The following is a 16,928-nucleotide window of genomic DNA, read 5'->3' as shown; positions in this document are numbered from 1 at the left end:
ACTTCCCTCACCTGCAGCCTCTCCTTAGCCCTGGACCCCCTTTGCTCGCAGCAGCCGGGAGGAAATGAGCCGCCTGCCGGGATCGGGGCGGGAGGGAGGGCGAGGTGGTGCCTGCGTGACTCTGGAGCCTGGCCAAGGCCAGCAGCAGGTTTGCTGAGCCGCCACCCTGCTGGGGAATGCACCTGCCCGGCGAGGGCTCGCAGCCTGTCGCCGGTGCTGCCCGCGCCGGACCAGGAAGGAGAGCCGGCAGGAGCACCTGTTTCTTGGCAGGTGCCAGAGGAAGGGAAGAGATTTTTTCCCCGCGAGGTCCCTTCTTAGCTTGATCCAGTGGATGAAAAGCCTGGAAAAAACCGCCGGGAGCAAGGAGCGGTGTGGGCGAGGTGTCAGCAGCAGGTGAGTGAGCCTGGCTTCCCGGGAAGGGCCCCGCTCCCGACCCGTGTGTGTGGGAAGGGCCCTACTCCCCCAGTAGCTGCCGGCAGGTCTGTGGGCTGCTCCACAGGTGCTTCGTAGCAGATCCTGCCTTCTGCCTCCACTTCACCCCTCCTCACCGTCACACTTCTCCTTGGCACTTAAAGCACCGGAGCCTCTTGGTCTCCAGGACCCGCAGCCAGCCCTTGGCAGGGGTGCCTCAGGACAGGCCCTGCGGGCTCGGGAAGCTGGATGCCTGCTGCACACACAGGGAGGAGGGGAGGCACAAATCTGTGTAACAGAGCGTGCCAAAGCTATCAAGATTTCTGTAAAAAGCAGCTGCCTGCTGACCCTGCTACAACCAGCTCTCCACCACCCGTGTGCCCAGAGCCCCTTGACCTGGTGGGAGGAAGGGATGGTCCTCCACCAGCCTGGTGGAGGACCAGCCAAATGGTGTCTGCAGGGAGGGATGCTCACTGCTGGGGAGAGAGGGTGGGCTCTCCAAGAGAGAGGTGTTCTAGCCTATGGTATTCAATAGGAGATAGGTGTTATCCTAGGGCTTGAGCAGCCCCAGGAAGGAGAAGCATTGGGAATCAGTGCCTGCTGTAGCAGCCAAAAGAGTGCAGATCTCTTGCCAGGATTTTGGGAAAGAAAGAGAGGTGCCCCATAAAAGCCTCAGTACTCCCATTCCTCATGTGTTCCTCTGTCCCCTCTCCCAAATTCTCAAGGATGAGATGTCCCAGGGCAGAAGTGTCCCTGATCCCAGTGGCACAGATGGGCTCTGAGCTTCTGCTTGGTTTGTCAGCAGTAACTCCGGCATAAAGCAACATATATGAGCTTCATTCTCTTTAAGCCTACATGGAACTGGAAAATTGCTTGAAAGGATAGAAAATTTGTATGCCTTTTCGGGACTGTAGGTTTCCATGGGGCTTGATGAGGGGTAATACGAAGCACAGAGCAGTGACAAGTCCATCCCAAATGGGTTTTGGCTGGACTGGCCCAAAATAAAATAAATTGTGGTGGACTGGAGAAACAGGGGAAGGAGATGGCTTGTATCTGTTTGAGATTGTGAGGCTCTGTTGGCATCTAGACTGCCAATGCAAAACGTTTTATGTATTGTTGTTTATTTCATAGCGAAACTTGCCAGGCTCCCCAGTCTCCATGAGGCTGGCATTATCCACGTAGCTGCATCAAACCCTTCCAAAAGCTGGGGGTGCTGCAGAAGCCTGTCCCACCTCCAGGCTTCCCTTCCTGAACGCTGTGGGTACGCAACGTCTTACGTGGTACCCTAGGTTCAGGGAGAGGAGGAAAGTCAGGAATATTTCAACAGCTGACCTGTATGTGACTCTGAAATGAACATGTCAATTAACACTCAGTCTATGATCCACCTATCAGATATCAATCAGACATAAAAAGTCTGTAAGTAAATAAATAAATGCTCATATTGTTTCCTGGTGGTTGGCAGGCATGTGTCTCTCACGCCTGCAGCCAGAAGTGGTCAGAAACCTGGTGGTGACAACTCATTTCCCAGTTAAACATTGCCAGAGCAGGAAAAAAAAAAAGCAAAAAGCAAAAAAAAAAAAAAAAAAAAAAAAAAAAAAAAAAAAAAAAGGAAAGACTCACATTTTCTAACATTTTGTTTTTTCCTGAGTTCCCAGTGCTTTCCTGTTCTTTGTCCACCTGCCAGACAGCGGTGGGGAATGAGACAGCCTGTCATTTTTTGTCTGAAATGTGACCTTCAGTCAGAAAGCAGTGTGTGGTTGGGCTGCTCTTCTCCTTTTTTACTTCCACACAAAGAAACCCATCAGCAAAGTTGATGTGAGATCTAGTTTCATCCCTGCTCCAGATCTGGAGCCTCCTAGTCTGACTCTGAGGCTGTCTGCTTTAAGCAGGTGTTTGGACCAGATGAGTTCACAAGGTCCCATCCCACCTAAATTACTCTGTGATTCTAAGTGTAAAAATAATTACACCAGGGATACAAACCCTTGCAATTTAGAGAAGCCCAAACAAGAGTGGATGCTCATGAAGCAAAAGAATGTATTCCCTGAACATTTTCAGTCGGATGCAAGGAAATGTGGAGGCACGCTTTAGTGGAAGTCCCTGCTTCTCCAAATCATTCTTTTAATATAGGTTAACATAACACTAGAAAATACATACCGTGTTTTGTTCTGCAGCAAGGTGCTCTAACAGCTTTATCTTGCTCCCTGACCGTATTCTGAGCAAATAAAACAGCTAAAGTTTAAAAAGCAGCATAAGAATGCAGTTCTGTAGCTTGGTTTTTGGTGGTGTTTTCCCTCCTCATGGTTTCTGTTGCTGTGTTGCTTTTGCTTACTGTTTGACTCAGCTTGATTGTGTGCACAACTGCAGTCAGGTGACAGAAGGCCACAGCCTTTGCACTTCTTCAAGCTTTACGTTTCTTCAGTCCAGAATCTTGATCTTATCTACCGACCTGCTATCTACTAAACTCACCCGTTCTCTGGTAAGGATGAGATAAGGCACCTCTGTGCTTGGAGAAGGAAAGGCAGGAGGAAGTCGTGCTTACACAGGGCAAGCTGAGCTGTTTGCCTAGGCTGGGGAAGTGCTGCCAGGCCTGGTGTCTTCTCGCCCCTCTGCTTTCAAAGCACCTCATGAAACCCTCACCTGCTTGGGGACCTGTGCCCCAGGCACACGCAGCCATGCTGCCAGCCTGAGGTATCTTTGCCATCTTGTACAGAATCAGATGGTCCCAGTGGGCACAGATCAGTATGCTCAACCACTGCTTTTTTTTTTTGTTCCCCTCCGACTGATGTTTTCTGGTTGTCCTGGCTATAGCCAGGATCCGCAAGTCCCCAGTGGGCCTGCGGGTGAGCGTCGGCAGTGCGACCCGCTGCATCCCAGCCCAGGCCCCGCCAAGCAGCAGTGCAGGGGAACCGCACGGTGCTCAGTTGCGGAGGCATGGCAGGTCCCAGGCCGGCACACCAGCAGCGGCTGAGGCTTCCTGGACACGTGGCAGCAGCTGGCAGCGAGCCCTGAGCCACGTCCAGGCTGAGCTCACGCTGCGCCGCCACAGTGACTCAGGGGGAGCTGGGCCTGACGCTGTCAGGCGGTGACTGGTTCGGGCACCCCCACCATTGTCCTCCCTCTTCCCCCTCCCCGTGGTGGTTTGTCCCTGCTGGAGATGCCAAGATGAGGCCTGGGCGCTGGGGGATGTGGTCTGTGAGAGGTGTCTGGGGAGAAAAGGTCCCTGCTACGTGCAGGGCTGCTATGCGTGGAGGTCACCAATGCTCTCCAGCCAGCCAGAATGAGCCCAGAGTCCCAGCACTGTGCTGAGTGCAGCACAAAGACAAACTCAGCACGTTAGGCTGGTGGTCTCCTGGAGAGAGCTGGAACTCAAGGGATCTGCATCAGTTCCTGTCCCTGCCCTGGGCTCCTGTGGGACTCCAAGCAATTCCTGTGTGTGGGTCTGAGATGGCCAAGGGTGCACCATCCTGCCTGGGAGGCAGCTCATGGTCTCCAGGGTCTGACACATGTCCCTAGGGCTCAGCCCTACCTGAGCTTTACCAGGTCCCAGCTGCTTCTGCTCTTTCCATACAAGTGCTGAGACACAACCATCAGGTTTCTGCAGGAAACGTGGGAAGGGGACTGCCAGTGGGGCAGGGGCAGGGATGGGGCTGAGGACATGTAGCAAGGGCAGCTCGCCCTGTTCCAGCAGCTGGACTGGAAGGGTTAAGCCCCAGCCCAGACCCCCACCTCCTGCTGTCACTCTGGGCAGCAGAGCCAGTTGGTGACAAGAGGCTGATGCTGATGAGGGAGCATGTGAAGCCGGAGCTGTGAATGGGGCTTTATCCCCAGAGGGACTGGCCTCTGCTCCGTCCTGCCCCGCTGCCAGCACCAGCTGCAGGCAGGGCCCCGCGGGCAGTGACGTGCCAGTAGCCTCCGAGTGGGGCACACGGGGCTGGGGAGCTGGAGACTCTCTCAGGCAAGGGCTTTGCAAGGGGAACTGGCCAGGTCAGGGCAGGCTGAGGTCTCCCTGCAGCATGCGGAGGTCTCCTGGGAAGACACGAGTGGCCCAAGGCGTGGGGCTTTTGTGAGGACAGCAGGGGAAGGTCAGCAGGCCAGCCCCGAGCAACTGAGGTCTGTGAGGTCTGTCTCTTTTGAACAGCTGGGGACTGTTCAAAACAGGGAAGCAGGATCTCTGTTTAACACTATCTTCTCTTCTTGGCTTTCAGATGAAATTCACAGGAAAGGAAGGACACAGCCCTGGACGTTCTGGTACTGAGCTGCTGTGGGGATGCTCCACCATGTCCTGCAACCCTGCTTGGAGGGTGGGCTCAGCCCCGGCACACGGACCGTAGCTCTGCAAGTGGCACTGCCACAGAAGGGAGCTCCGCCAGGCTCCAAGGAACAAGACTGAACCCTCTGTGCTTGAGACATGTTGCTGCCTTCACAGCCACCGCTGCTTTGACGTCCCCCTTTGCTGTGAGGGTCTAGTTCCTCTGTGTGATCCCCCCCGTTCCGTCCCCACCCAGCCGCCCACCATGCCGGAGCTGGCAGAGCTGAGCACCCCCCGCATGCCCGCGGACGCTGACCACATCCAGAGGAACATCCTGGAGGAGCACGTGGAGCTGTGGTGGTTCCAGGACCCCAAGAAGTCCATCCTGTGCTACGGGGTGGCGGTGGTGCTGATCCTGGCCTGCGGGATCGGGGGCATCATCCTGCTGTACAGCACCAGCAGCCGGTCCGGGGAGTGGCGGCTGGCGGTGGGCACCACGCTCTGCCTCCTGGCCCTGCTCGTGCTGCTGAAGCAGCTGCTGAGCTCCGCAATCCAGGACATGAACTGCATCCGTAGCCGGGACCAGATTGAGCTCCTGAAGAGCGGGGGCTTATCGGACTGCCTGGTGCTGCTGCTCAGCGCCCTGGTGCTGCTGGTCTGCGGGGTGGTGCTCACCATCCTCTCCACCACCACCATGCAGCTCAGCCCGGCGCGGCCGCTGGCCAGCATGTTCACCAGCGGGATCGTCCTCCTGGTCGCCGGCAGCGTCATCCTCCTCTGCCTGCTGCTCTACCTGCTCTGCACCTCCTGCTGCCAGGCCGCCCCGCGGGGCCTGGAGACAGGTGAGATCCGGGTCTTCACCATCTCCGGCCGCCTCGCTGCCAACAGGCGCCTTCCTCCCACCTCCAGCATGGCCAACCTCATCTGACCCGCAGACACTCCGCCTGTGCTCGCTGCATACGGCCCCTCTCAGGGCTTTTGCTGGCCTTTCCCAAAGGAAGGGCGCGATTTGTGCCTCGGATTTCCTTCAGAGATGACTGGCATTTGCTGCACCTGGGCTAACAGCGTGGCAGGGACGTTGGGTTGCCTGGATATGCTTTGTGATCCGGAGCTTTACGAGCACGGCGCTGGCCTGTTCTGCTTTTTATCCTGGCAAAGCCTCCTGCGACAGCTGCTGCCTGCCCTGCCGGCCGTGTCCCATTGTCACAGAGCCAGGTGAGCCCGTCCAGCACCTCGGGGGACCCCAAGACGTGTCTCCTGCCATTCTCTGGGCCATGCTGCTCCTGGCAGGAGAGGCTGCAACCACTGGTGGTGTAATCCCAGCCCGGCCTCTGAGAGAGTTCTTGTGGGGGGATTTGAGGGGGAGTCTGTGTGCCAGAGCCCCTGAAATGCCTCTTGATTCTGCAGTGCCAAGATCTTTCCCACTATTCCCTTGCTGCAGCCCCACCATCTCAGGCCTGGGGCTGCTGTGTGTGGAGAGCTGCTGCTCTGCCAGAGAGGCGAGAGGTGTCCGACCTCAGCAACCCCTGCAGAGACACCCCGAGTGCTGCGGCTCAGCCCAGTCCCCTCCGGGGTGCACAGTTTTGTGCACAGCAGGACAGCTGCTCCGTTACCATATGGGCCGTACCCTGAGCTTTGCTGGTTTTATCTGTGAGGTATCTACCACTGAGGTGCCTTTCCTAGGGGCAGGCTAACAGCTCACTCAGAAATTTTTCCTGTCAATTGAGGCTAATCTACCTGTCAACATTTTTACTTCCTCCATGGACCCATGAACCATTTCACTGCTTCTGCCCTTTCCATCCAACCTTCTTAGCCAAGCTGTTTCCCTGCAACCCTCTCTTTTTCTCTCCACCTTCCCGTCTACTCCCATCTCCCTTGACCTGAGCTGCTCTGCCCTTTTTGATCTTTATTTTCCAAGTTCCCCCTGAGAACTAGGGTCCCTGTAATAGAAAAAGATCAACCTTTTTCTTTTTGCTGCCTGGTAGCAAATTTATTTTGAAGAGGTTGATAGCTCGTTCCCTTATCACTGCCTGTATTACACCTGGAAGCAGTGCTGGAGGTTCAGCATCTGTGAGCCCCATGAGGTGCAGCTGGACAAGGAGGACTTCATCCCTGTGCAGCTCCAGACCACACCATCCATGACGCAATCAGATCATGAGGGCACTTCTGTCTTCATCTGCCCTTTCCCCTTTCCTACTGACATTCCTTCCCCCTGAAGCCTGGGATTGTTTTCCCCAAAGTATGGGAACATTGTTTTGTTTTTTTTCTTTTCTGGATCTCTGTTTCTTCTTCTTCTTTTTTTTTTTTTTTTTTTTTTTTTCTCTGCCACTTTCATATCATCCATACAACTTACTAAACTGATGTTTTCTTCCCTCTCTGCACCACTTCCTTTAATGCACCCAAGAACTGATCCTGTGCTGCTAAGCTCGGGTCCTTCTGTGCTAAATGTTCTGTGTTTGTGTAGCAAAGAGCAGTCCTTCCCCACAGGGCTGCTTAGCCCCAGGTTCAGCAGGGACGGCTGTGTGCACGCGTGGAGGGACGGCCACAGCAGGACAGAAGTTCTGCACCTCCCACAGCTGCTGCTGTGCACGTCTGTGCGGGTGCACATGCAGGGACACCAAGCTGCACCGGCTCTGCCTGCAGCAGTGCTTTTCCTGTTGCTCCCAGCTTCCCCGCCCTGCAAGCGTTAACAGGTCTCAGGGACCTGCGTGCCAGCTGTTTTGCACACCTGGGCACTTCTGTGAAGACGCACGTCTGTGCCCAGCTCGCAGCTCTGTGCTGCCCGCCTGTCAATGTGAATCCTTCCCTCCATAACCCCTGCAAAATGTGCCCCAATGCACAGGAACTGTGCCAGGAAAGGATGCCAGGGGACCACGTCCCAGCCCAAGGAAGAAAGAGATAAGAACAGGCTGGCTGTGCAGAGCGAGGTTTGGGTATCAGGCTGCCCAGATGGATGGAGCCTGTCACTGACTCACCTCCTGCAGCAGCATTACTGTTTTGTTCCTTTCTCATTTCCTGTGTTGTGCATGGAAAAACATAATAAAGTGTTGCAGAAGTTGGCTGTGCCGAAGGCTGGTGCTTCAGCGTGGGCCCTTCTCCAGAGCAGGAGATTGCAGGGCTGTGCAGATCTGACCTCTGCTCGGGGCTGGAATCACGACCGCCTGGGGTCCATCCTTCGGCTGTGGTTTCAGCTCATCAGCTAGCAGGGCAACACTGACACACTCCCCCAGATGCCTGTACTTATCTCCTGGTACGTGACTCCCACCTCCCGAAGCTCACACATCTCCCTCTGCTCAAGGACCTCGCCACAACAGGTCCCCCTTAGCACTGCCCCATGAGCCTAAGAGCCGGCCATGCCCCCGGCAGGAGCTCATTAAGCAGACAGAGCCACCTGAACGTGACGGTGCTGGCCGGGTTGTTTACAGAGAAGCTGCTTTGCCCTGCGGTGGGGCTCAGCCTCGAGCCTCGCGGTGGCAGCTGCTGCCTCCGGGGAGCCTGGAACCAGTCCTGCTGCATACCTGCTGCTGCTCACATCCGCCAGCCTAAACCTCCGTCCTCTGGGCAGCTCCCAGGGATGACCCCTGGACGAGAAGGCTCCTTCTTTCCTGCTCTGACCCTCTTGTGTCCCCAGCTCTGCGGCCACATGCATTTTTCCCCGGCACAGGCGAGCTGCCAGGTGCTTGCCCCTGGCACTGGAGCTGCCTGGGGGTGGTGGAGAGGTGCTGGGCGCCCCGCGTGACGGGAAAGCATCCGTGCTGGTCGGTTAAAGAATAAACAGGTGGGCATCCGAGCAGGGTCAAAGTAGACAAGTAAGTAACCACTTGGTACTGAGGAATGAGAGTAAGTGAGATCCTGAGGTAAAAAAAAAAAAAAAAAAAAAAAAAAAAGCAGTTATGTGTTTAATCTCTTTTAAGACATTGTTGAGACCAAAAGTAAACTACTACATCTAGCATGAGTTCTTATTGTAAAAAACATATTGAAAATCTCAGAAAATAGCCTCCTAAAGATAAATTAAATGTATTTTCCCAGCCCTCATATTTAAGTTTTCTATGTTACGTGAAATACGTTAGGAATTTCCTAAAATCACAGCATATAGTGTATCTTCAGAGTGAGGGGCAGAGGTAGAAGAGGGCTCTTAAGGTGAGGCCAGAAAGCAAAACTGCAAAACTAAAGCCAGGATGAGTTCAGTTCAGAGCTGTGGCATTTAAGAAAGAAAACTGAGGGACCACTAAAACAAGCCACCAGGTTTTGCATCTCCTCGTGGTTTCAGAAAAGACTTTCCCTCCCCGGAAGATGCTTTAAGCTACCACCCTGCATCAGACACCTGATCCGGTTGTGCCCTTTGTTTTACATTCTCTGACGTGTGTTATCTGCCTCTGTATACACTGCGCTGTATAAATACCTTACTATGTGCCAAAGGAGAAGATGGTTTACAACAAAAGAGAGGTCTGGAGGGCACAGGGGACTCAGTGGCAGGGCTGTGAGGAAGGCATTCCCCATGACCAGGCACCCTCAGAGCAGGGCGGGGGTTCCCCAGCTTTCAGGGACAGCAAGGACTGGGCTGTGTCATCTCATCACAGAGATGACAGGAATGCAAAAATTATAATATTTGCATAATTCAGGGTTGGAGATATGCAATCAGTCCCGTGAGATGGGGTCATTTTGCCCCAGCGCACGTGCCTGCCTGGCACCACAGCCTTTCCAGGTGCCTTTGTAGCACATCTTGCTGTAAAGGGGGAAGAGAAAATAGAGAAGGAAGACAGCAGGAAACAATTCTGGAGAAAAGTACACAGGAACCCTGCAGCGACACGCCAGGACGGTGTGCACGAGATCACGCAACAGGTTTGTTTGCACAGGAACAGAAGTTACGCCGCGAATCTCTTCTCTCAGGGCACAAAGTGCACAGCAACGCCTGAGCAAACCCGAGGCAGCACCCATGTCCCAGCCCGGGCAGAGTCTGCGGTGGGGCCGAGCACCATGGGCTGGGGTCCCCGCTGAGGGTCTTGCAGTTCCTGGCTTTCCTACTCCATCCTCGTGGGCAAGCAGTGAGCCCCTCGACCTCACAGTACCCCACGGCCCTGCTGGGGAGTGGGGGGCTCCAGCATCAAGGGAAGTAGAGCAGGGAGATGAACTGGGGTCCTGCTGCCACCAGGAGGGGTTACTGGGGTAGGAGGGAGATTTTTCACAGTGGTTGCTTGGTCAAAGACACCTGGAAAGGCCCCTGTCACCCACCAGTGCCAGCCCGCCAGAGCCCTAACAAGCAGCTTACGTGGGATGGGGGAATATGCCTGGCAACTGGGACCTCGCTTTGTCTCCCATTTTTCCTAATTATTTTCATGCTTTAACCTGTAGACCCCAAAGACTCTGGTTCCTTAATGTCTCGCTGTCTGGGCGTTAATACAGCTGGAGGGAGCGGCAGAGGGCAGAGGGACTGCTCTGGCCGGCAGGCAGCTGAGGAGCTGGTTCCTGGGGCACCCGGCCCCGGTGCCTCACATGGTGCTGGAAGCGGCCCCTGCTGCCAGAGCAGCCTTCCCACACGAGGAGAGCACACTCCTGCCGTCCACAGCGAGGACACAGGATCCTTCCAGCTCTCCCTAGCTGTTCAGCCTCGCTTTCCCTGTTCTACCACCCAGCGAGCCGATCAACCGCACGTGCTGCTGGCAGCATCGGCGTGAACACCGCATGGCGGCGGGAGGAATGAACGTGATGCCAGCACAGAGGGAGGCTCAGACCCAGCTTCCTGACAGCAGCAAGTCATGCTGCACGTGGCAGAGCACGGGGAGCTGCGGACATGGCTGCTGGGGGGCCCGGCAGCACCGCTCCATGGGACATGCCAGCGTCCCAGCACTGCCTGCCCCCTGCAGCTCCGTGAGTGGGACAGGAGCCATGCTGGCACACGCAGGGCCAACACGTGAAGTGTTTGCAATCTAAGCAGTGAGCTGGCTGACAAAACACTCAGCCATCAGAGCCAAACGTATAGGCCAACTCCTGGCATGGTTTCACCCAGTTGGCTGCAGGAGGCTGTTGACAAAAAGGCAGGTTTGGCAGCTGGACGCGTGCTGGTATGGCGCCCTTCAGCTGGCGCTGCAAGGCAAGCGGCCATACTCCAGGTATGGACTTCTGTGAAAGGGAATATAAAAAGATATTGCTAAAACTACACAAGTTTAGTCAGATAATTAACAACTTTAGTCAGACAATTAACAATTAAGCAGCTGTTACAGCCCTAAACTTTTCTCCTGTGGGCTGGTAAAGGTTTGCTGAACGCACAATGATGCTTCAACCTGTGGCAGAGAGCAGTGACACACACTGTCCCTACCACAGGAGAGGAAAGCCCAGGTGAGTAACTCTCCTTTGCCAGAGACCCAGCAAAGCTACCAGCGGTGCTGGCGTGACATATCCCCCATGCCAGGAGGGGTCCAGAGACCCTGCCAGGCAGCCCCACACCCCTGGTCAGCTATGGAGCCACAGGGAGAGCCCCAGAAAACCATCGCAGGCAGAGGCAGGGTTGAATCACACTTTAATCACATTTTAATCCTCCTCGTCCAGCTGCAGTCAGCACCATCCTGCTCCTCCTCAGCACCCGAGCAGGGCTGGGAGAGCAGCAGCGTGTCTGGTGTCTCCAAACCGGTGCAGCCCTGCTGGCATCACACTGGGGCATGGGGACCCCTTCTCCCCACTCCTTCCTTCCTGCTCCCCTCCGCATGGGGACAAAAGCCAAGGGTGAGTGGAAAAGGCAGGAAGGAGATGGGGGCGTGGGGATGGAGAGGGGCAGCAGCCTCAGATGGAGAGGTGTGACTGCCTCTCCTCCTCCTCCTCCTCCCGCAGCTGCTCACTGGGCTGGATGTAGTTGTCCTCGATGAAGCCGTCGTCATCCTCAGCTTGCAGGCCGGTGACATTGGGCATGGGGTGGCTCTCGCCACCACCCCAGCCTGAGGAGCCCCTGTCCCAGCCCAGGCCCTCCTCCATGGGGTTGCCTCCAATCGAGCTGGTCTCAGGCAGCGGCCGGTGGTGGTAGCTGACGAAGTTCTTGTGGCAGAGCTTGCACTTGGCCACCAGCGCCACCAGGATGGAGATGCTGATGGCGGTCACCAGGAAGCCCACCAGGTATGGCCAGCTCCTTCCTCCCTTCCCCACAGGCACGGTGGTGGCTGCAGCAGAGAACAGGCACGTCAGGGCACCGTGGGCCAGGCTGCAGCACCGCGAGCTGCAGGGGAGAGCAGGGGGTCTCCACCATGGGGACATCACCCATGGGGGTGGGCAGGAGGGAGCTGGTTCTTACTGACACAACTTACTGTCATTGAGGGTGGCTGTGGTCAGCTGCCCCGGGCTGACATCCCGCGGAAACCGCTGCTTTTTTTGGCAGCCCAGGTCCTGGGAGTCCAGAGCTGAGATGTCCTGTCCCCACAGCTCTGGGGGTGATGCGCAGGTGACCTGCATGGCTGGGAGACACACAGGCCAAGGTGAGACGTGAGGGTCCTCATCTGTTCCCTCTCCTGCTCAGGGAAAGTGCTCCCTGCTTGCTCCTGGCTTGATGGGGTGCCTCACGAGGCTGTCCCAGCACTGCCCTCCAGCCTAGATGGTCCCCAGCTCGGTGTAAGGCACAACCAGAGTTAAAAATCCCTAATCATGGAGCTGTCAGCAACAAGCAGAGCTGCGCAAGTGTGTGTCCATGGTTAGCAGGCTCTACTTAACTGGGCAGTGCCAAATTCACAGACACTGACAGAAACCCCACAGACATAGGGCTGTTCTTGCCTGGGAGCTGAGCTCAGGGGGTTGAAGCCTGATCCTGCTCCTCAGGTGGAGATGCTGAATGCTCAGCAGGTTGTAAAAATCTGGTCCCTTCATGCAGATACATATATATAGATTTAGGAGCCGAAATGTATGTGCTGCTCATTTCCCAGAAAATTGGATAAATTACAGCTCACTGAATATTTTCCTTCTGTCTGTCATTCCTCAAAATCTTTGATACTGTCTGTAGCCGCAAGTGAGGAACTGACACCACAGCTCAGTTCTGTGTCCCTCAGCAGGGAGGTGAGAAATCCCTGGGCAGCAGCCTCAGAGCCTGCAGAGGGGCTGGAGAAAATGATCAAACCCCACACACACAACTCCTCCTGTCTGAAACCTCTCCTGTCACCTGTCCCCTGACTCACCTTGTCTGCGCCTTAGCCACTGATGCAAGGGGTGAGCAGCACAGTCACAGACCCAGGGGTTCCCATCCAGCTGGACCTCAGGGACAGCCTCCATCAGCTGCAACATCGAAGCATCCACGGACAGCAGCGCGTTGCTCCGCAGGTCCAGGTGGAGAAGACCTCTCAGTGGCAGGAAGAACGGGATCTCCAGCTCTTGCAGACTGTTGTTTCTTAGGAGCAGTGTGTGCAAGCTTTCCAAGCCCTTGAAAGTGTCTGTATGTAGAGAGGTGATGCTGCAGCTGCTCACGTCCAGCAGCCGTAGTGCCCCCAGGTTGGAGAAGACAGCGGGGCTCAGTGTGAGCAGGGCATTGCCAGAGAGGTTGAGGGAGTGCAGGGAAGGAAAATGCATCAAAAGTGTCCCATGACGAGGCATGACCAAGCTGTTGAAGGAGAGGTCCAAGCCAGTGATATTTCTTGGAAGAGAGCTCGGAGCATACAGAAGGTTCTTCCCATTGCAGTTGGCCCATCCCTGGGGAAAGAGCTGCTGTCTGTGATGGGCTCTCTGTACTGAGGAGGATCTCTGGACTGAGACTGCCCAGAAGTTCAAATGTGTTAATTAACTACGCTTGCAGAGCTTAGAAAAACAAAGACACAAGTGGGTGCAAAAATACATGAGCTGCCAGTTTGATGTGAGCCAGGCTAAGCGGAGATAGACAGAAATCAGCCTGTCCCCACTCCTGGGGTAGTTGCCACCTGGGGTCACCTTGCAGCAGGCTCCATGGGCTCTGCAGCCCATGCCAGGAGCTGCTCCCCGGGCCCCATGCAGGGAAACAGCACCCACACCTGCCTGCTCCTGTAGCCACACAGCAAATAGTGGCTTAGTGCAGGTTGCCTACATCTGTACTAGAGAATAAAACAGACTGGAGGCTGCTCTCTGTCCCAGAAGGCCAGCAGTCCATGCTGGATAGATCCATTGACCCAAGCAGATGGATTTCCATTTCCCTCCAAAAAATGACATGGTCAAATTCAAGCTGGTTTGGGGAGCAGTCCCAGCACATGTTACTCCTGCCTGGGCATTACCCGGGACAGGGCTGGCTGGGTGGGAAGCTGCCGGAGATGTAAAACTGCCAAGGCACTGCTGCTATTTACTATAGGAGCCGCGTGCGGGTGTCCCGTGCTGGACACTTGCTGTAGCCCTTGGTGCCAGGTTTCCAGTCCGGCTGCTCTCCAGCTAGCAGGCATTTCCATTCCTTCACCTCCCTCATGGCCACCCCTCCTTCCATCCTCCCATTCTCCCAGATCTCCTGCCAGCCCCTTCCATCCCTGCTTGCCAGAGACACAGACAGGCACTTACAAACCCGGACTGACAAGGACTGGATGGTGCCGGGGCCGAGCCGCGGTGGCACCGCACAGGCACAGTGCTGAGCTCGCACAGTGCAGGCTTGGGGCTGCTGGGGACAAGGGTCCCGCTGCGAGAGCTCCCTATCTGCCATGCTGCAGCCTCAGTCAGTCCCTGCGTCACCACACACGGCAGCAGGGACCGAGGGGCTCCCGGGAGGTTGCACACACCCTGTACAGACCAGATTTTGGCTGGGAGCCCCTTAGGTGTCCCTGCCTGCCGCTGCTCGGGAGCAGCTGCGGTGCTGCAGCTGAGCAACCCCCAGAGCCAACAACACGGCAGCCCGGGCAAGTCCCTGCCAGCCCCAGCGTGCTCCAGCAACCAGCAGGGACAAGGCCACCCCGAGCCCACCCCCAAGCCCCCGTCCCCTACCTGGCTGTGGAGGCTGCAGGGGTGTCCCGCCACCGCGGCCGCCCAGGCACAGAGCAGGCCGCAGACAGGGAGCAGGCCGGCAGGAGCCATTTGGCTCCAGGAAGCTGCCGGGCAGAAAAACAAGTTTGAGGGCGGGTGGCGGAGCCGACCGTGCCGGTGAGGCGCGGTGGTGACGGGGGACGCCCACCCCCGGCCAGGCCACGGCCACCACGACGCCCCGCGGTGCCGCTCACCCGGGGCCAGCCTGGCGGCCGTGCGGCACAGGGCAAGGCGGCGGCTGGGTTACACATTAACCACCGCGCCTCGCCGCCCCGGGGGCTGCTCCGGGCAGAGGCAGGCTCCTGGCCGGGTGGCTGGGGCAGAGCGGGAGGTGGGCATGGAGGTGGCACTTCAGGAGGGTCGCGCTCAGGAGAGCGGCTTGAGGACGGCTGACCTTGGGGCTGCCCGCCAGCTGTGCCCTGGAGTCAGCGAAAAACAGGGAAATGATCCTCGGGGAAAGGGTTTCCCAGCCACCTGTCCCTGATCTCATCAGTGTGGGGTAACTGCAACACAGACGGGCACCCTGCCTCCTCCTGCTCTGCCGATGCAATGGGCAGGCTGGGGATGCCAGTGGCATCGTCACGCAGGGGCACCATCACATGGAGGCATCGTCACACAGCAGCAGCATCACGTAGCAGCCCCAGTGCTGGCGGCAGCCTTGAACCTGGCCTTGCAGGGCATCCCCAGGGCCCGCTGTGCGCAGAGAACAGAGCAAACCGCCCGAAAGGCAGGGCTAGGAAATGCTGCTGAGGCGGCCTGTAGGTGGACTCGCAGGGTGTTTGCGTTTCCTATCAGGAAACGTATCAGTGCATTATGGTTTCTGGCATGCGGTGCCTTGGATTAGAATGTGCAAATGATAACAGAAAGGGGTATTTTTGTCACTAATTTTTTTAGTCCATTATGATTCAGCAAAAACGTTTGAGTCTGTGAATCCAATAGAAACCGAGGTGCTGTGGAACCACCCTGTGGTCCTATGACTCTGTGTTAGAGGACAGCAAGTGTGGTGGGCACAGCTGCACCAGGCTTGCTGGTTCCTTGTCTGAAGCTGCAGAGTCCTTGCTGAACGTCCCCACGAAACCTCCCAGAGAGGTCTCCTACTCTGCCTCTGACCTGGGGGATTTGTGCAGATAGAAACCTCTTCTCCAGAAAAAATGCAAAGGAACAAATGAGTTTGGGTTTGATCCCTTGGTGGATCCCTAAGATGTGTTCATCGCCTGGTGTGAGAGCTGGTGGCTAAATGGATCCAACTCCCCAAACAACCAGAGCAAAGCCCAGGATCCCCTTCCTGCAGTAAGAGGAACCGTGCTTTGTTCCCCGGAGGAGACCGCTGCAAGGCCCGTGTTTGCAGTGACCCCACAAAGTGTGCTTGTTCCACGTCAATAATCCCTTCATCACAGTGGTTCCTCACGTCAGACAGCATTTCACAAAGTGCTTCATAGATGATTGTTCTGCCTGCACGGCCACGCTGCTGTGACCGCAGAGCGTGCTGCCTGTCTCCAACACAGATAAGCACAAGGTGGCACAATGGCAATCACAGTCCTGAGCGTGACTGACCTCTACTGCCAGTAAACTACGGGAAGCAGCCATTTATTTGTTTTCATCTGCCTATCCCCCTTCCTGCAGCTGTACTGAGTGTGTGGATGAATCTCTGACCCAGAGTTTTTGCAAATCAGCTTTGGGTTTGACAGGCAAAGCTAGCAAAGGCAATCCCTGTGAGTGTGGAGAGGCAGCACCCACTGCAGGAGGAACCGGCTGCAGTTGCCCAGCCCACGTGGGGCAGCCAGGCTTCTGGACATGCACTCGTAATTTAAATTAGAGACATGCCCCAGGATCTCCCAAAGACATAGCCCCTCACCTACCCACAGCCCACCAACCGAGGAAGCAACATAATTTGTTTTCCAGGCAAATGTAGGCAGCTGCACCCAGCACCCATTTTTCGGGGTGTCTCCATCGCTCCCACTGGGGTGGCCGATGGCTGTGCTGGCAGGAGAGGGTGGGAGCTGGGCGCAGAGGTGGCGCGGCAGTGTCCCTGTCCGCTGCCATCACTCGGCACTCCTTGGGCCCCGCATGGCCCCAGAGCACGCTGTAAATAGTCGGAAACGATGAATGGATTTCCCCTTCCTCTCCATGTGTGCTTTAGATTTTTGGCCGGATACAGCATGGGTTTGGGACACACCAAAACACGAGGCTCGTGCCCCAGCAGCCTAGGCTTTCACATGGGAACAACTCAGTGTGCTGCTTGCAAAACAGCCTGTGATTGAGCGGGTGAAGATTGCGGCAATTTCCTCGGGAATGCCGTGAATTTACCTGGCTAACAGCCAGTGCCCAG

The 16,928-nt window shown here is 56.3% G+C and overlaps 2 protein-coding genes across 3 annotated transcripts; one reads left to right on the top strand and one right to left on the bottom strand.

Moving 5' to 3' along the window:
• Positions 1 to 4,322: 4,322 nt before the first annotated feature.
• Positions 4,323 to 6,944, top strand: TMEM125 (transmembrane protein 125). Of its 2 annotated transcripts, none has more exons than XM_032192321.1 (2): positions 4,323 to 4,521; positions 4,617 to 6,944. In XM_032192321.1, the coding sequence occupies exon 2, from the start codon at positions 4,926 to 4,928 to the stop codon at positions 5,586 to 5,588; it is 663 nt and encodes a 220-aa protein (XP_032048212.1). In that variant the 5' UTR covers positions 4,323 to 4,521; positions 4,617 to 4,925; the 3' UTR covers positions 5,589 to 6,944. The 2 variants fall into 2 exon arrangements, with proteins under 2 accessions (XP_032048212.1, XP_032048211.1); XM_032192320.1 differs by having other exon boundaries at positions 4,323 to 4,530.
• A 4,493-nt stretch (positions 6,945 to 11,437) lies between these two features.
• On the bottom strand, positions 11,438 to 13,222 carry C8H1orf210 (chromosome 8 C1orf210 homolog). Its single transcript, XM_032192249.1, has 3 exons — positions 12,811 to 13,222; positions 11,953 to 12,099; positions 11,438 to 11,808 (listed from the first exon to the last, which is right to left on the bottom strand). Exons 1-3 carry the CDS (start codon positions 13,220 to 13,222, stop codon positions 11,438 to 11,440), a joined length of 930 nt encoding a protein of 309 aa, XP_032048140.1.
• Positions 13,223 to 16,928: the final 3,706 nt, after the last annotated feature.

The sequence above is a fragment of the Aythya fuligula genome, chromosome 8, assembly GCF_009819795.1.
Source record: "Aythya fuligula isolate bAytFul2 chromosome 8, bAytFul2.pri, whole genome shotgun sequence".
Taxonomy (NCBI): Eukaryota; Metazoa; Chordata; class Aves; order Anseriformes; family Anatidae; genus Aythya; species Aythya fuligula.
This window is presented reverse-complemented; position numbering and strand designations above follow the sequence as displayed.

What these genes read in the sequence shown, in the direction of transcription:
- TMEM125 (XM_032192321.1), top strand. Translation starts at nt 4,926, where the DNA reads ATGCCGGAGCTGGCAGAGCTGAGCACCCCCCGCATGCCCGCGGACGCT.
- C8H1orf210 (XM_032192249.1), bottom strand. Translation starts at nt 13,222, where the DNA reads ATGCCTCGTCATGGGACACTTTTGATGCATTTTCCTTCCCTGCACTCC. An exon ending in GTGGCTAAGGCGCAGACAAG is followed by an intron (nt 12,100 to 12,810) that starts GTGAGTCAGGGG and finishes TGTGTCTCCCAG; the next exon opens with CCATGCAGGTCACCTGCGCA. An exon ending in CACAGCCACCCTCAATGACA is followed by an intron (nt 11,809 to 11,952) that starts GTAAGTTGTGTC and finishes TCTCTGCTGCAG; the next exon opens with CCACCACCGTGCCTGTGGGG.